Source organism: Tachypleus tridentatus, chromosome 3, assembly GCF_004210375.1.
Source record: "Tachypleus tridentatus isolate NWPU-2018 chromosome 3, ASM421037v1, whole genome shotgun sequence".
Classification (NCBI taxonomy): Eukaryota; Metazoa; Arthropoda; class Merostomata; order Xiphosura; family Limulidae; genus Tachypleus; species Tachypleus tridentatus.
This window is the reverse complement of record NC_134827.1, coordinates 6,443,039-6,460,758: the sequence shown is the minus strand read 5'-3', so window position 1 is coordinate 6,460,758 and position 17,720 is coordinate 6,443,039. Positions and strand designations below refer to the sequence as shown.

The window sequence follows — 17,720 nt, the reverse complement described above, 5'->3', positions numbered from 1 at the left end:
AGCTCATTTCTCTTAATATGCGCTTTTCGTAACTCGTTCTTAGGTAAGTGTCGTGGCAAACGTACATTTCAATATATTTTGTTTGTGCATTCTTGGACCAGTACAATACTCTTCTCAGAGCGTTCTGTGTTTTTCATTTTCAGATCCTGTTTTTTTTCACCCATCTTCATGGCTGCTTTTAAAAGAAGAAAAGTGGCCTCTGAGGGTTGTGCTTTCAGTGAAGAATGGGGAGAAAAGTACCTCTTTGTGGAAACAAAAAACCAGAAAGCTACTTATGTGATATGCACCGAAAGTGTTGCCACTTTGAAAGAGTACAATCTTTGCTGTCACTAAGAAACGAAACATCTTTCAACATATTTGTAATTTTCAGGAAAGTTCCGTTCTGAGAAATTTGAATACATGAAATGTGTTTTTGAATCTCAAAAGAATCTCTTCATGATAAAGTTTGTTGAAAATAAGTCTGTCACTCGTACAAGTTACAAAGTAGTGCATAGGATGGCAGAGTGAGGAAAACCTTTTACTGATGGCAACTTCATCAAAGAGTGTATGATGGAAGCAGCAAATGAGCTGTGTCCTGAAAAAGCCAATTTGTTTCAAAGTATCGGCCTTTCAGCAACTTCAGTTGTATGAAGAGTAGAAGAACTTGGAGAGAGCATCGCATTACAGATACATCAAAAAGCTAGAAACTTCCTATGGTATTCTCTGGCATTCTCGAGTACGTCACAACTTCTCGTGTTTAATCGTGGAGTTAATTTGAACTTTCAGATCACAGAGGAGTTGGCATCAGTTTGCAGCATGCAAGGAAGAACAACTGGAGAAGACATTTCCATGGAACTGCATAAAACTTTGCAGGACTATAACCTTCAGTGGAATCAGCTTAGAGGTGTAACAGTTGATGGAGAAAAAAACATGGTTTGAGTAAAGAAGGGTCTGGTGGGGCTGATCAGGAAACAGTTGGAAGATCTTCAACTCTGAAGCACTCTGTTCATACACTGCATCATACATCAGCAAGCACTCTGTGGAAAAGACTTAGATATTTTTTGCCTACTGAAACCAGTCATTTATGCAGTGAACTTCATTCGGGGTCATGCGCTTAATCATTGCCAGTTCAAGGCGTTTCTTGAAGAAATTGATTCGGATTTCTGTAACTTGCCTTATCACATGACGGTGAGGTGGCTCATTTAAGCTGAGAAGAGAAATAGATATGTTTCTTATCGAAAAATATAGAGCCGATCCACTTCTGTCGGATCCAACCTGGTTGACAAAGTTGTCATTTTTGGTTTATATCACATCCCACATGAATGAATTAAACTTGAAACTTCAGGGGAAGAATAACCTTGTCTGTGATCTCTATAGAATCATTAAAAGATTTCAGAGAAAGCTGTCATTGTTTGAAGCACATTTGGAAGGAGAAAACCTCTCATTTTCAGTGTTTCAATGAGTTTCATGCTGGAATCACAGAAGATGTGAATCTGGAGTTTCAGAAAAAGAATATTGATGATTTATTTTAAATAAGCATTTTTAGAAAAATTTTCATAACTCGACAGAATCAAAAGTTACATTCTCCTTTTTCAGAATCCTTTTGATTGTGTCATTGATGACGTGCCAGTGGAACTTCAGCTGGAGGTCATCAACTTGCAAGGAAATGACTTGTTGAAAGCAAAACACAGAGAGGGGCAACTTATTGAATTTTACAGCTGCATACGTGAAGATGATTTTCCAAAGCTGAAGCAGTTCGTATCTGGTATGGCATCAGTGTTCGGAACAACTTATGTCTGTGAACAAGCATTTTCAAAAATGAAGTATGTGAGTCAGTACATCGTTTAAGATTGACTGATGAACATTTGAAAGTAATTCTAATGATTGGATGCAGCAGTTCCAAACCGAACATTGAAGATATTTTGAAAGCCAAATGCCAATTTCATAAATCTTACTAACTTTTTTGTGGCTTAGTGAAATTCAGATATGTACTCACTATGTGCAGTGTGACAGTTGTTTTTGCTAATGTTACCTTCTTTGATAACCTCTTGGTAAATAAAAATGTTGGTTGTATTTCTGTTTGTTTTTTATTATATGTGTGTATTGCATGCTACTCCCACATGGCTAATGTGGCATCCAAACTTAGTTTTAAGTCTTTTACAGTGAGCTTTCATTCTAGCTTATGAGTATTGAACATAATGATCATGCGGCCCACGCTTCTCATTTCCCAAGTAATCTGTCCCCCTGTGAAAGAAGTTTCGCGACCCCTGCCTAAAGAGATAAAAATGCATGTCCAGTATCAACACCCAGTAAATGGGGAAGTTTCCTAAATGTTTTCATATGTGTGAATGTGTGTGTGTGTGTGTGTGTGTGTGTGTATAGTTTCTGCCTGCAGTTCATTATACAACTTGCATAACCTTTTGACTAATCACTGTTGTTGTGTGATGTATAGTGTGTCTTTTTGCTTCCTGTATTTTGTCATCTTAGTTGTGCCATCTTTGCAGAGGAATATTATGGGTGACTTGTTTGATGCCTCCAACTTCTAAATAATCCTGTATGATGTTATTAATAGTGTTCTTTAAAAATCCATTATTCTTTGAAAAGTTTACATTTTTATCTAGTTCTTTATACAAATACTTAAATGTATTGGTGATTTTATAAGGACAATAAACCTCAATCTTGTATTTCTCCATCTATCACTTGTTTATAGTTAAATGTTTTTTGTTTTTCTTCACCTGCCTTATTTCTCCCATTTTTTAACCTTTTCCACATTTGCTCTAACAAGCTAAAACTTTGTGACCAACTTAGATCACTGAATTCATCTTTTCTAGTTTGGAGACATTAAACTATAGAATGAAATATTTCATAGAGGATTTATACTTCCTTTGTGTGAGTTCCTAGCTATTTTTACAATACTTGGCATGTTTAATTTTATCATTCAAAATATTTTTATACATTTATTCAAGAAATACTGTAAACAGTATTTTGCAATTTTGCTGCAACTGTACAATAACTGTATCTCAAGAAGAAAATATATTTGGTATTCTGTTGCTTTTTTCTTTTTGCTAAAAATTTTTATACACATACTCTGACTTGTGTAATCAATTATGGAAGTGTTTATTATAACAACATAGGATAAAATAATATCACTAAAATGAAGCCAACAGAAATTTTTCTTTCACTGTCCGTAGTGTGTCTTAAAAACATTCCAGAAATTTAAATTTTTTTCTCTTTCTTTACAGTTTCAATATTAAGTTACTTTTCCACTGTTAATAAAAGTGGGATGGTGCATTCTCTAGCAATGATCATGAGTTTCTGTGTTAAACTTGCATTAATTTCAAGGCTAAAATAATAAATGGCCTGATGGTGAGAACATATTGACACACAACTGCCCCAACTCAATGGCAGAGCAGTATGTCTTCTATGGACTTGCAACACTAGAAACTAGGTTTCAATACTTAGGGTGGGCAGAGCACAGATAGCCCATTGTGTAATTTTATGCTCAGCTACAAACAAACAGACACAGTTTGTGGGTTACAGGATCAAAACCCATCACTGAATATACTTACTTTTTCAGCTGTGGGTATATTATAATGTTAATGTCATTCCCCATTATTTGTGGGTAAAGAGTAACTCAAGTGTTGTTTAGCTGTCTTTCCTCTCATCTACCACTTCAGTGTTAGAAATGGCTAGTGCAGATAGCCTCTGAGTAGATTTGCATAAAATATAACATAAATATATACACATTGAATAGCAACTTAAAACACAATTGTGAAATTGTATTTAAATAAACTCTTAAAAATGGTTGTCTAAGAGATTTGTATTTCTGATCATTTCTCTACATTTGAAATCCTGTCTTAACTTTTCAACTAGAGTAGTTGCATTATGCTTAGCAATTAAAGTGATTTAATTCACAATTAGTGCTAAAACAAATATGTCTATTACAGTGAAAAATACATGAAGTTTAAAGTTATTGAAGAGTGTTATATCTTACTGCAGTCAACATTGGATGTGTGTCTTTTATCAATGATCATCTAATGTTCAAGAGCAGCTGATGTTTAAATCATTGAACCATTTATGTGTGGTTTAAGTAGATCATTGAAACTTCCTTGTTTCAACTCTCACACAGATCATGCTGTTGTGCCTAGCTGTTAAAAATCTCATTATCAGTGTTTAATTTCTTAATTTTTTTCATCATGCGGTATTAAAAAACTGTTAGAATGGTTCTGGTACTTCACTTCAAATGTGTGTTATGGGTGGTAAAGATAGAATTGATAGTCTAAAGTAGTAGTTACTGTATATGTGTATATCATAGTGATTGGTTATTTGTTTACCTGATAACCAGTGAAATGAGTCAAATGTGTGCTATGAGTAGTAAAGATAGAATTGATAGTCTAAAGTAGTAGTTACTGTGCATGTGTATATCATTGAGTGATTGGTTATTTGTTTACCTGATAACCATTGAAATGAGTTATCACATACAATCAAGTTTATGCCATTTGTAGTCAAACTAGTAAACAAGATGAGTGAAAGGAGTTTAGTATCTGACAGTCCATCAAATCAACTCAAACTGAAAAAATTTAAGGTGTTGCAAAGTATAATCCAGAATGGACAAAGAAGTACCCATGCATTATCCCTAAATCATTCATTAAGAATTATTTTTGATACACAGTGTATAACTGTTCAGCCAACTACAAACACCAAGGACTGCATGATGTTGAGATAATTCTGAATGATTTCTAAATGTAAGGAAAAAGAATTTCATAGAAAAATTTCTTTGTAGGTCAAGTACATTTTCTGGGAATGTTTTATTTTTAAAGTTGGCATACTTACATTTATTTTAAATTTTTGTGACCTCTGTATATTGAATACACCTGCAAGTGTACGGGCATAGTATGGATTTTTAACATTGTGTTAAAATATTTAAAATTGTTTTATGTAAGAAGTGCAAGTATTTTGTGTGAACAAACCTCCCTTCATCTATATTTTAACAACATGTTGAAAAACCACCAGTGCCCTCAGTTTGGGTTCTAGAAATGGCTTTACACCCTTGGTCTCTCCACCAGGGCTTTATTCTGGACCCCAGATTTTTAACCCTTTCACTGTGTTTTATGGCTAAAGTCGATTAGATTTTTTTCTTCTCTTTCAGTGCGTAAGTTGACAAAAGTCCACAAAGAAGAAGAAATTTGTCCCTTCACTGTGGTAATCTACAACAGTCACTTAACGTGAAGCAGCTTATGTAATATTGAAAAAATTGCTTCTTCTTTTATGGACTTTTGACTTATGCACTTTTTAAGGGAGAAGTATTTTGGGCAACTTAAGTTGCAAAATGTGGCAGAAGGATTCATATGTATCAAAGGTTGACAGCTATATTGTCGTAGGATTATTTTCTAAACAGTTTACTTTAAAATCTCTTCTGGACTTGTGATTACTTGTGAACAGAATGAATGTTATTTTAGTGAGCTATATTTATGTTTTAGAAGTCACTAATTCAATAACTTTTAAGGAACTTTCACTTTTGATCCAATACCTTTAAAAAAAAAAAAACTAGCCTTTAGTCTTACAAAATCTACCTACTTATTAAATTTTTAAATTTCAGAATAAATTTCACTTTATTGATTGGTCTATGTCTTTTGAGTACGTACTGTATCTCATGCTGACCCAACAGTAAATATAGATAGGTGATGTCACGTACTCATGATTGGTGTACTTGATCAGATAGAGCTCTTAAGTTTGTTTCTTTCTTTCCCTTTTTTTTATTTCTTCTTAAGTGCTCTGCAACAGTAGTTTTAAAGCTTTTATTAGTATTCTTGTCTTAAGTTTGGTAGTTTCTTATTAATTAAAACTTTAGGACAAACTGTCATTGATTATTTTGGCTGTCATTATAATTTCTCTCACAGGATTGGGCAGCTGAAAGGTGCACAATGCCATACAAAGCTCCAGAATTGTTTAATGTTGAATGTAATACTTCTATTGATGAAAGAGTAGACATATGGGTAAGCGTGTGTTTATTATGACACTTAAATTTTTTTTAAACGTTAATCAGTTTCTCAAATGAAAGCTTTAATTGTTTATGTAGAGACATCTTGTTCATGTTATACTTGAATATCTATCAATAGTGATGCCATAAGTGTCTATGCAAAATTAGTCACCTAGTATTGAGTATGGTAAAGGTCCACAGCTATTCCATTTATTAATTTACATAAGAGTTTCTATTACTGAAATCACTGTTTAATAAGAAGTATTGTTTAATCCTGTGTGGACATTCAAAAACTAATAGTAATGTCACTTCTGTCTTGATGAAAATGTTTTTATAGGTTATACAAAAACCTATAAAAACATTTAGTTTTCAAGGTCATGAATAATTTTATGAGAAAAAACAATTGTTCACTTTATTTAGTTTATTATTTAAAATGAAAAAATAATTTTTGGTCAGCTCCTTTTGTTTAACATATAATGAAGAGGGTAAGGGTATAAAAAGTTTGTAATAAATGAAATGCATATATTATTCTCCAACATATAAGTTTCAAATCATATTTTATATGTAGTCTTTAGGTTGCTGCTTATATGCCATGTGCTATTTCAAGTCACCTTTCGACTTTGTTCATGAACGGGGAGATAGTGTAGCTTTAGCTGTTGTTAGTGGAAACATACATTTTCCTGAAGAAACACCGTAAGTAGCTATATAAGTTGTATGTACTTATGGAAATTACTTCTGTGTGTTTTATGTACATATGTATCTTCTACATTGTTTATAGAATGAAGTAAAATGACCAGTATAGTTATGCACAGAGCTTTTTTTTAGGTACATATGTAAGAGACTGTATCAGAATTATAGAATTAGTTTAAGGAATACAGTTTGATTTTTTACTTTGCTATTATAAGCAGAATTAAATATGTTTTTAGATTTTTACTTGGATTCTTTTTTACTCTGTCCTTGTTGGTAATTATGGTTTGATTATGTAACTATGTAAGAGTAATTTATAATATTATACTTGGTAAAATGATTTACTCTGTTTACTTTCCAAACTGTTAACTCTGTTTATAGATTTTTCACTGTTTTTGTTAACAGGAATGATTCATAGTGTACTCACATAAACTTCTTTCATTGTCTTTGTATACAGAAATTATCCACCTTGTAATTATTTACAAAACATCTTTCATTCTCTAACATGTTTAGAATGATGACTAATTAACTTGGTATGTAAAAGCTTAATTTTCTGATATGGTACATTGCCTCCATCACATAAATATTCTCTTTCAGTACTGCCCTCTATGTGCATTTATTTATGCAAGCCACAATCCTTTAATCTCCCACTCAGTTGGAATTGAATGATTTCAATACAACTGATTTAAATCATCATGCAATACCCCCCCCCCTTCAGTAAGAGCACGGCATACTCTCTTGATGCACATGACTCCCTCTATTCAATTCTACCAAATTTTCATTTTTAATTTGCAGTACTCATGTTTTAACAAGTGTTTTAATATTTTTTTCATATTTATATATTAATTTTTCTCAGCTACTCTTTAGTATATAGTAGTAATATTTGTAACATCTTGAGCTATTTAGAAGTAGAATTACTTTATTATCTGGTTACAGAACTTACTTCATTACAAAAACCTTTTCTTTGTTTTTGTCAACACAGGTGAGTTTGGTTGTTAATTTGCATTATGAATTCTACATTATCCCTTCAGAAAGGTTGCATGTTCTATTAACATATTTACAAAGGCTTCAGGTTGTGGTACTCCACAAGAAGGTTCTTACCTTTACTTCATTGGGAGATTGTCCAGTAAACCTTTTTCATGCCATGCCTCAAGTATGGGGGACTCACACATTTGAAATAATCCTTCAATTTTGAAAAAGTGAGTGTTTCACTGTTATGGTTTTGAAGTAATTTTATGGCTCATAGTATTATATGTAGTTATTTGTGTTTCATAACAAGTTTCATTAGATTTGCCAATACTCTTAGTCAAGTTCAAATTAACAGTTAGTCTTAGATGTATCTCTTCTCCAATACCATTTGCTTAAGCTTTTTACTACTGGCTTTGTTATTTTAGGATTATCTTGTAATTCATATAAATGGTATATCAATCATTAATTGACATTGTTTTTCTTCCTTACATTACATCTGATACATATGCTATTGCTACTACACACTTCCTTAATTATATACAGTCTCAGCTCTTTCATTTTTGTTACTACTTTTTTGTTATCTTTCTTCCTATTTACTTGGTTTGTGTGGAACCCTTGAGCTAGGGTCCAAACAAACATCTCCCACTACTATGCCTTGTATTGTTTAGTTAAGTTTTTGTTTTGTTTTATTCCTTCTATTTTTAGTTTGTCTGTTGTCCTACTTCCACTTTAATTGATAATTGAATAAAATATTTTGCTTGATTAGGCTTAATAAGTGCCTTGTTATTTTCAGTATACCTGTGGTTCTCTTTATGGGTTAATCAGTAAGTGGCTTTGAGTTTGATATTTCGTCTGCTGACCTGCTTCTTACTACTTCAATTGGGTGTTGACTTTGCCTTCACTTTGTCAGCTGCTGTGCATACCATACTCGCATTAACCAGATTCATGTTAAACATATCAACCCTTTTAATTCTTAACTCTACCAAGGGCGGGGTTGAAGGAGGACTGTTTAGTCTTCAAACATGCCTGAGGATTAATATTTCCTCAGAAATATTAATCTTATTCCAAAACAACTGCTAGAATAGAGAGAGAGAGGATTAAATATATTTTCTTCAACGTATAATGTTACATAAGTTTATTTCACTGCACAGTCTCTTAACATTTCTACTAAAATGACTATTTCATATTTGTCTTACTTTATAGTTTATACTTCTTACCATTCATTACAGTTAATTTATAATTTCTTGTGTGAGGGTCTACCTTCTATAAAAGCTGAATTTCATGTAACTTAGTTCTTTTTAGCTTTGTTTTCTATGTTTACATTCCTGCAATTTATGTTTACCTTCCATCTCCTTTCTTCAGCATTTCATTTATATTTAAAGATTTTTGTGGAATATTTCCTCTTCCTTTATGTCTTCTGAGGTGTTTGTTATCTTTAGTTCATTCTCTTCACACATGGCTGCTCTGCTTTTAGGATCTTCTATTGTGGAACACTGCTTTGTTCACCATCCACTTCTAATAATGTCTTATTGTCAGTTATATTTTCCCACTGGTATACTTTTTTTTGGAGGGTGCTGCTCCTGTACATTTAAGGTCATGTGGGGTATCTGCGATGCTATATTCAGTTTTTTTTTTAAAAGCCTTTTTGTTTCATTCTGAGATATTGTGACATTTATTCATTTTATATGTTTAGCACCTACCTGTTCTTTACCTGTCTTACATGTGAGTTTATGTATTGCTTTGGTTTGCTCAATTCTGATTGGGGTTCTAGATTGATTGGTCCCACCTCATTCAATTCTTAGATCTTCTCTGTTTTAATGTCATCTTTGATTTAATTTAAGTATGCTGTATGTTTCTGCAGGACTGAGAATGCTTGCAGTACATGTTTTTATATACATTTTCACCATGTGATTAGGTAGGTACCAGTTTTATGCCTTGATCTTGAGACTTGTTTGGTATCATATGTCTTTTGTGGGATAGTCTGTGTCTTACTTGGCTTCCACATTTGGGATGTTTATAGCAGTGGTTAGCTCCTTCCAAATGGTGGAAGTCTTAACATATTCTTCTACGTCTTCTGCTGTATTTTCGAGTTAGATAAGTTTAACTGTTATATACCTCACCATCTAGTCTTTTTGGGGTGCATATTTTTTAACACCCCTCTTCTTTGGTACTGTTGATTTCTCTTCCTTGAATGCATTTGAAGATGTATTCTGTTATCTGAACCTCTACTCTGGGTTCTTCATTTTCATCATTCCCTCTTCTACCTGGTACTTCAACATATCCCCCACAATACTGGGTTTACAGATTCCTCCCCCTCTTTAGGATTATTTCTCTTCTCTGATGCTAATCTCCAAAGGCTGTGGTATGGTTTTATCAATAGGAAGGCTCAAAATAATGATTTCCAGTTGAAAGATCTTGTCTATTTCATACCTGGTCATACTTTCCAGTTCATGATGCTTTAGTTTACACTCTTCTCGTTTGGTTTGACTGGTGCTGTTTCATTTCAACAGTTATGGCTAATATTGTTATCCATGGGAACACTCTCTCTTGTTCTTTCTTTTTAAACCACACTCTTGACATACTTCTCCTATAGGGTTATATTCCAATGCTTTGTCTCAATGCTAAATGATTTTCCATCCTAACACTTTCTACCATGGAGTGGCATCTTGATCCTTTTCAATTTTGATGGTTCTGCTTCATGTGGGATACTTTTCATATGAAATTCTTTAAATTATTTATCACTTCCCAGTTAATCCTCTCTCCTGTTTGTGGTTTCTGGTTCATAATCCACTTGTCCTGACTGCCATTAAGTTCAGACAAGTTTGTATGAGTTTTGTTCTCATTTTCTCAGTCTTCACAAAAACTTTGGTGTGTGCATATCATTTTGGTTAAAGTCTTTCTGACTGATCTTTCCTGGCAAGTACTGCTTTGATTTTCTCAGCTGTTTCAGCTCAGTTTGTTTTGGATCAATTTTATTAACCCACATTTTAGTGGCTTATGTGGTATACTTCTTTTGACTTTATTTCTTACTATCTTCCACATTTCTTCTCAGAGAGATCCAGATGACCTCTGTCTAGTACATATTGTGTGTTGCTTTACTGTTTTAATTGTTTATTTACATCAAATTAATATCCCGTGTTTCCTCCACTGACTCCACTTCTTTGTCTCTGATCCCCCCCCCAATTTTCTCTTTTACTCATTGCTCTTGAATTGTGATTTGCTTGGCCTTTTATTCATTGCCTTTTTCTTCCTGTCTTCACTCTTATTGAGCAAGTCTGTCCTGTCATCCATTAAAGGTACTTTGTATATTGAGCACTGGGTCTTCATCTCATACATTCATTTTCCATTATCTGCTTTGGGTAGCTGTTTCTTCCTTGTTAGGGTACCATCATCCAGCTGTTGCCATTATTCACTCTTTTGTAAGACTGTGTCTTGGTAAATTACTTTTGTGTGTGTGTGTACACATGCATGCACATACACTACATGTCCCTCTTTTTCTTCCTGGATTCAGCTGTGTGGGGTGCCTAACCAAGCATTTTTTGACCATTCAAATCCATACTGTATGCAATGTCAACTTACATATTAAGATTCCATGGTCATGCAATGCACACTGTGAAGATGGGGTTTTTTCACAAGATTACTTGTAACATTGTCTTTATGATGGATTTGCTTCAGAAATTTGTTCATTCCATATTGTACTCACCCTTGAACTGCATGGCTAAAGCAGAAGGGAAATAATTTCCTATCCCTGCTATGCCTTTTATTGAATAAATTGATATGGTCTACTTTTCAAAATAAGGTTTCCTAGCCATCCATTGCACTGGCTCAAATGTTATTGTTCCTCTAGACTCTCCACTATGCTCCCCTCCCCCTTTTTTTTTTTTTTTTCTTCTTGTTGGAATTTCAGAGCCCTTACCACATTCCAGTTCCAAGCTGCTGGGGTAGTGGACCATGGAGGGTTACTCTTGAAAGGGTTAATGAAATACTTACAAAATATAGAAATCATTATAAAATCATTCAGTTGAGAGTAAGGTAGTGGTGTTCTGGTGGTGTATATGATGTGATATCCTTCACTATGAAATAAAAACAAATGGGAATGAGATGTCAAAACTGCAATTTATTTACCCTTTGATTAGTATTTTTCATCATCGCCCTACATGAATGTCAGTTCCTAGTGGCTGAGTTTGAGTTTAGTGCTAAACCAATCAACATGAGTTCTCAGAAATGTATTACAGATGTCTATACCAATTCCCTCATTTATATTTTTGTTACTCCATTGGTGTTGTGGAGGTCTTTGCAGATTATTATGGTCCTTCCCCTTCTATTGTCCCTTGATGCTTATTATTTCAAGGATGTTATTGCTCTTAGGATTGTTCCTGTTAATTTCAAATTTGAGGGAGAGGGCTTACATTAAGCAGACATCTTTTTGATGCTGAATGTCAGGTTCCTGGATAAATCTATTAATTTTTCATATTATTATGCAACCTGTTCATGAATTAGTTGGTAATAGATTCCCTCTGGTCTCATAAACTTTGAGTGAAGATGTTATAATCGTGTTTCCTACCTCCACATGAATATCTGTACCTGGTAGCCTGGTTTTGAGTTGTAGTTGACTTACCAACAGCATAATACTCATCATACCTCTGCAGGGATGTCAATTCCAAGTGTCATTGGATTTGGTTTTAGTTGAATTGCTGTACACAGTCTACTGCCACAGCAACTCTACACCTAGGGGCACATCCTTTTATTATTACCCACTTTTATATTTTTTGGGATTGAGTTTTATGAATATTGTGTGGTTTGGATCCCTAGTTTACCACTGTTCTCCATATTGATGTGCTTCTTCATTTTTCTATGCATATATGTGACAACTTTCCAAGATGGCTGAAGAATATACTTGGTTCAGAAGTGGTGCAGTCTCACACATCAGATCTTTGATTTTGAAGATCTCCTCTTTTGAAAGATGCTTCTTGCTTTCCCTCATGTCAGTCCCTCCACCTATTCAGTGTAGGATTCCAGCTACTTGTGTGAGTAGAGGTAATGCACTGTATTGGAATTTATAATAGACACTTACCTTCTTTCACACTTCCAACCTTTCCTTTCCACTGAAAACCTGTGCTTCCATTTTTCATCCAAACTCAAAGTGATAGTTTTGTAGAATGGAATAGAGAGAGTCACATGAGTCAAGGGGAGTATGTTGCACACTTATTAGTGGTTTGTCACATAATGATTTGCATGAGAGACACATTGGAATCAGTCAATTCCAATTAACTGGAAGATTAAAGGTGTTTGTGGCATATGACAAAAATGTTTTTTGTATATTGAAAGCAGTACTGAATGGTAATAGCTATTTATGTAAGAAGAGGTAAGTACCTATTGGAAATACATTTTAAGTGTAGAAAAAATTATAACTTTCAGGTTGTATATTTAATACTGTAACATTTGCCCTTGGATATAATATCCACATTAAATTCAAACCTAAATTACTAAAAGTATTTTATGGTTGAAGGAATGTGGGAGCATTCTATGAAAAATTTTCAGATTTCTTTGTTTTTATATGTTGAACTATGATTTTTTTGAGTTTGATATAAAGCTGTTGAGAAGACATTTGGTGGCTAATGTAGGGACATCACATGCTAGTTTGATTTATTGAAGAACAGAAGATTTATGAGATGCTCAAAGTAATATCTCATACACAGATAAATAACTATGGTATTTACATTGATAGTAAATAATATAAGAATTGGTTAATACAGGATTGATTGTTAATGTTATCTACAGTTTAATATAATTTAATCTAAAGTTTGACTTAATGAATGTAGCATGGTTTAACTATAGTTTAATCTTATTCAGTTATTATGAAATTGTAAAGCAGGTTAATAAATTGTATTATACAAATATATATATTTGTCACTTTTCATTTTAAATATAAACTTGGTGTACTTTGGTGAGAAGGTAGTGATAAAATACCATTGTACATTTAACTGTAATGTTAGGTTTAACAGTGTTATCATTAGACTACTTGTATGTAGTGTAAATATTAAGTGCTGACAGCTTATTAGGTGCAAGGAATAGGTTTTATATGTGAAATCAGATCTGATATGCACTGTTAAGAAAGCTAGTAGTGAATTGTACAATTTGTATGTAGAGTTTGTGGGTTGGAAGATAAAAATTGGAGCCTCTCTTAAGTATAGTATAGGCAAAGGATAAGAAGAAAGGTAAACTGTGTGAAATGGCAACAGAATTTAAAGTGGAAATTATGCTTTTGCATGCAAAAGATACAGTGGCTAGTAATGACTCAGTAGTTTAAATTAGTTGCATATTTAATTATAATGAAAATGTTTTGTTAAGTAATAAATTTCAGTCTTTAGCTTTGCAGATGATGAATTTGAGGAGGAAAGATAACAAAATGTGTACAGATAGGGTTAGAAGTGAAAAAAACAAAAAATTGTTATAGGAGATTCTTTAGTACAGTGAGTGGATAGAATAGTCTTTGGGATAAATAAAAAGAAAATTAATTATGCTATCCATTAGAATGGATGGAAAATATAACTAACAACGTAATATAGTAAAGGGTGCTAGCAATGATGCAGTCTTTGTAGTGCATAAAACTGTGGAAGGTCAGAATGCTTCATACATGCATAGCAAATATTATATATTGTAAATATCCATTGTAGCGTTTATCTTGAATCACTTTAAATTTCTTACAGGAAACTTTACTAATTGTTTTAAATTGTGTTTTTTTACTGTCAGTTCATAAATAATTATTACAATTTTTTGTTTCATTGTTTTTTATCTATTGCAATTGAGAAACTAATGTGATTAATATGATAATTAGAATCTGATGTTAATATCATTATGAAATATTATAATTCAAAATTCAAAGGCTTTAGATAGTTTTCTTTATTTTTTTAAAAAAACTGCATTCAGCATATTTACTCTAAAGTACTTGTACAATAATTTTTTTTTCCATTTGTTTAGACTTTATAAATCAAAGTTTTAAATTATTCTGCCATATTGAACTGTGAAACATGATATAAATATATGTCATAATTAAGATTACTTATAAAATAAACTAGTGATACTTCAGAGAACATATAGGAATCTGGATGTAAGAAGAAAAAATTCTAAAATTTGGTAGACTAAAAATGCAATTTTTTTTGCATAAGGTCTTTAATGTATTTAATTGTTTACCTGAACAATTCTATTTGGTAATTCTAAGCACTTCATTTTTACAGCATTAAAGAATTATACTGATTTTGACTTTGTGTTTTGTTATTTTATTAAAACAATATATATATATATATATACAATACTCTCTCCATATAGATATTCAGGTGGCCTTCATAATCTTGTACGTTCAATGTTAGAAGTCAATGTACTCCAACGGCCTTTTATAGATGGAGTATTACTGCAGGTAGATAGCCTTCTTGCAGTACATGAGGACAAGATCTGACCTGTAGCCAAGCTGATGTGTGGTGTTAGTCAGAAAAAAACAAAAAACAGTAAAGTTTCAGGTGCAATTCATTTCAACCAGCAAGTGAAACTTAGTTTTATATAATGGAATCCTCTTTTGAGACAACTTTTTGGAACTCTGCTCGTTTCACTGATAAAATATTTTGAGGTGATGGAATTGTAAAGATTAGTAACTTGTATTTGAATTAACTTAACCAGGAAAGATAGAGTATATCTTTTCTTGAAATAATTCAGCAGTAACAAATATATAGTGACATGTACTATCATTTAAAAAAAAATGCTTACAGGTTTATATTTTATAAACTTTCTGAACTACTGCTACTACATTTTGCAGATTTATCAAACTGGATGTAACTCAAGTTGACCTGTGATTAACAATAATGTATCAGTTGTGCATAATATATAAACTACAGCAGATTTTAACAGTGCAATTAATCATGCATGTATTCATCAAAATCTGTATCATCATTCTTAATTTGTTTTAACTATATTAAAAGTTAAGTGAAAAATCTTCTAAAGTTATTTTAAAAGAGTAAGTGCTGGAAAGGCAAGTTACCATAATAGCAAGATATTAAAGTTGATTTTATGCTTTATATGAGAAATTGTGTTGTGTGTTATACACTTACAGGTCCCCATACTTTCACAAAAAAACTAAAGATCAAGATTATATGGAGTGTTTTCTAGACAGATATTTTAAGCTAATTATATGACTTATTGCTGTATAAGAAATACATTAGAACATGACCATTTATGTTTGTATTTAGTAAAAGAAAGTTTATATCTATGGAAATAATAAAACATACATTTTAAGTTATAAGACTTACCTTAAGGCTAAGGAAATCAAACAATTTCAGATGCAAGTGATTTTTATATCAATTTTTATTAGACTAATGGATTACTGACTTTTTTTTCAAACTGAGGGATAAAACCTGATATTTAATGTTCTCATTCAGAGTATTTTTCTGAAGTGAGCTTTTTTCAGTGATTGTAGTATAGGTTCAAATATATTCTTATTATATGCAATCATATAACTATAAAACATTTTCTTATTTATCTTATCATAAGTTATGCAACATAGTGTAGGTTTTTAATAAGTTAAAGTATTTGGTGTACTACTTTAAGGTAGTTATGACACTCGACTTGTAATCCAAAGGTCGTGGGTTCAAATACCCATCACACCAAACATGCTCACTCTTTCAGCTGAGGGGTTGTTATAATGTGGTGGTGATGACCAGCTACCTTCCCTCTAGTCTTACACTACTAAATTAGAGATGGCTAGTGCAGATAGCCCTCGTGTAGCTTTGCGCAAAATTCAAAAACAACAAACAGACAATACTACTCTGTAATAAATTTTATCCCTGTCTCATACAATGATGGTTTCATTGCACTTTGTTAGTTAAATATCCAAAATTCATATATATATATAAATATATATGAAGTCTAAAAGTATTGTAAATTTTAGTTATTTGATATCAATGTATATAGTGGAATATTTTTTATGGGTGTGTTTATGAAATGAAAACAGAAATATAATATATATACATATATATATATAAATTATAGTAGAAAAAGGATTTTATTTTAACTACCTAGATGTTTAAGGTTTAGTATCAGTCACAACTGAAGAACATTGATGTTACAGTATAGTTCCGTTTCTATAGCTAAAACTTTTGTTGTGCAATCTATTTTTCCATGTTAGTTATCTGTCTTTTTAGAAGAAATACAATGTATTATAGATTAATCATGAACATTCATAAGTTGCTGATATATGAGACAATAGCAGAAAAGTTATAGGATTTGCTCTCTAAAACTATCTATGGCATGGTATATTTGGAAACAACATGAAATTTAACATACCTTCAAATCAAACAGCTCCTTGATAAGACATATCCTGGTTGTTATATGGTTTACAATTTGCTGCATGTATAGAACAGTAATTTCCTACCAAGCCATTTTGTAAAGTAACTCGAGTTCTTTTCATATAACATTAATGATTATACCAACAGTCAGGTCTATAATACAAAATGTCTAACTATAACAGCTTTATCAATATTTTTGAAAAGAATAAAATATATTAATAAATGATATAATGTTCATTTATTAATATTTTATATTGATATAAATGAACATTATATCATTTATTAATATATGCATGTGTGTGTATAAGTGTTTTTAATAAAATGTTTAATATATGTTTGGTTAACAAGTTGATTGATATTCAAAGTGAAAATCCCACTGTGATGTTTTCCTAATGATAAAAAATATCTACTCACACACGTTATTCATAGTTATATCTGTTTATATCCCAGCCCAACAAAATTGGATATTCTTTCTCTCTGTTAATAGTGGTCTCATTTCAGTTCAAATAAGCATTTATATTAAAGATTAACTGAATATTTGAGTTAAAACAAGTATAAGAAACAAAGTATGAGTTGGTGTACTTTGTTGCTGTTAACGTTATAAACATACAAAATGTTTGTAAAAACCTTGTTATATTATGATTAATGTAAGAACGTGTCAAAATTTCTTAACATTTGATTAACAAAAAGAAAGTTGCAACATGTATATATTTATATATGAGAACATGTTATTAGTATTGAATAGCTTTCAAAGTAACATTTAAGTGTGT

General features: G+C 32.0%; 1 protein-coding gene across 1 annotated transcript in view; it reads left to right on the top strand.

Annotated features, from left to right (window-relative positions):
* Positions 1–17,283, top strand: part of LOC143246273 (serine/threonine-protein kinase 16-like) — a 54,858-nt gene extending 37,575 nt beyond the window's left edge. The window contains 3 exon segments of the mRNA XM_076492727.1: positions 5,880–5,975; positions 6,528–6,652; positions 14,945–17,283. Coding sequence (XP_076348842.1) covers positions 5,880–5,975; positions 6,528–6,652; positions 14,945–15,071 — 348 coding nt within the window. The 3' untranslated portion in view covers positions 15,072–17,283.
* Positions 17,284–17,720: the final 437 nt, after the last annotated feature.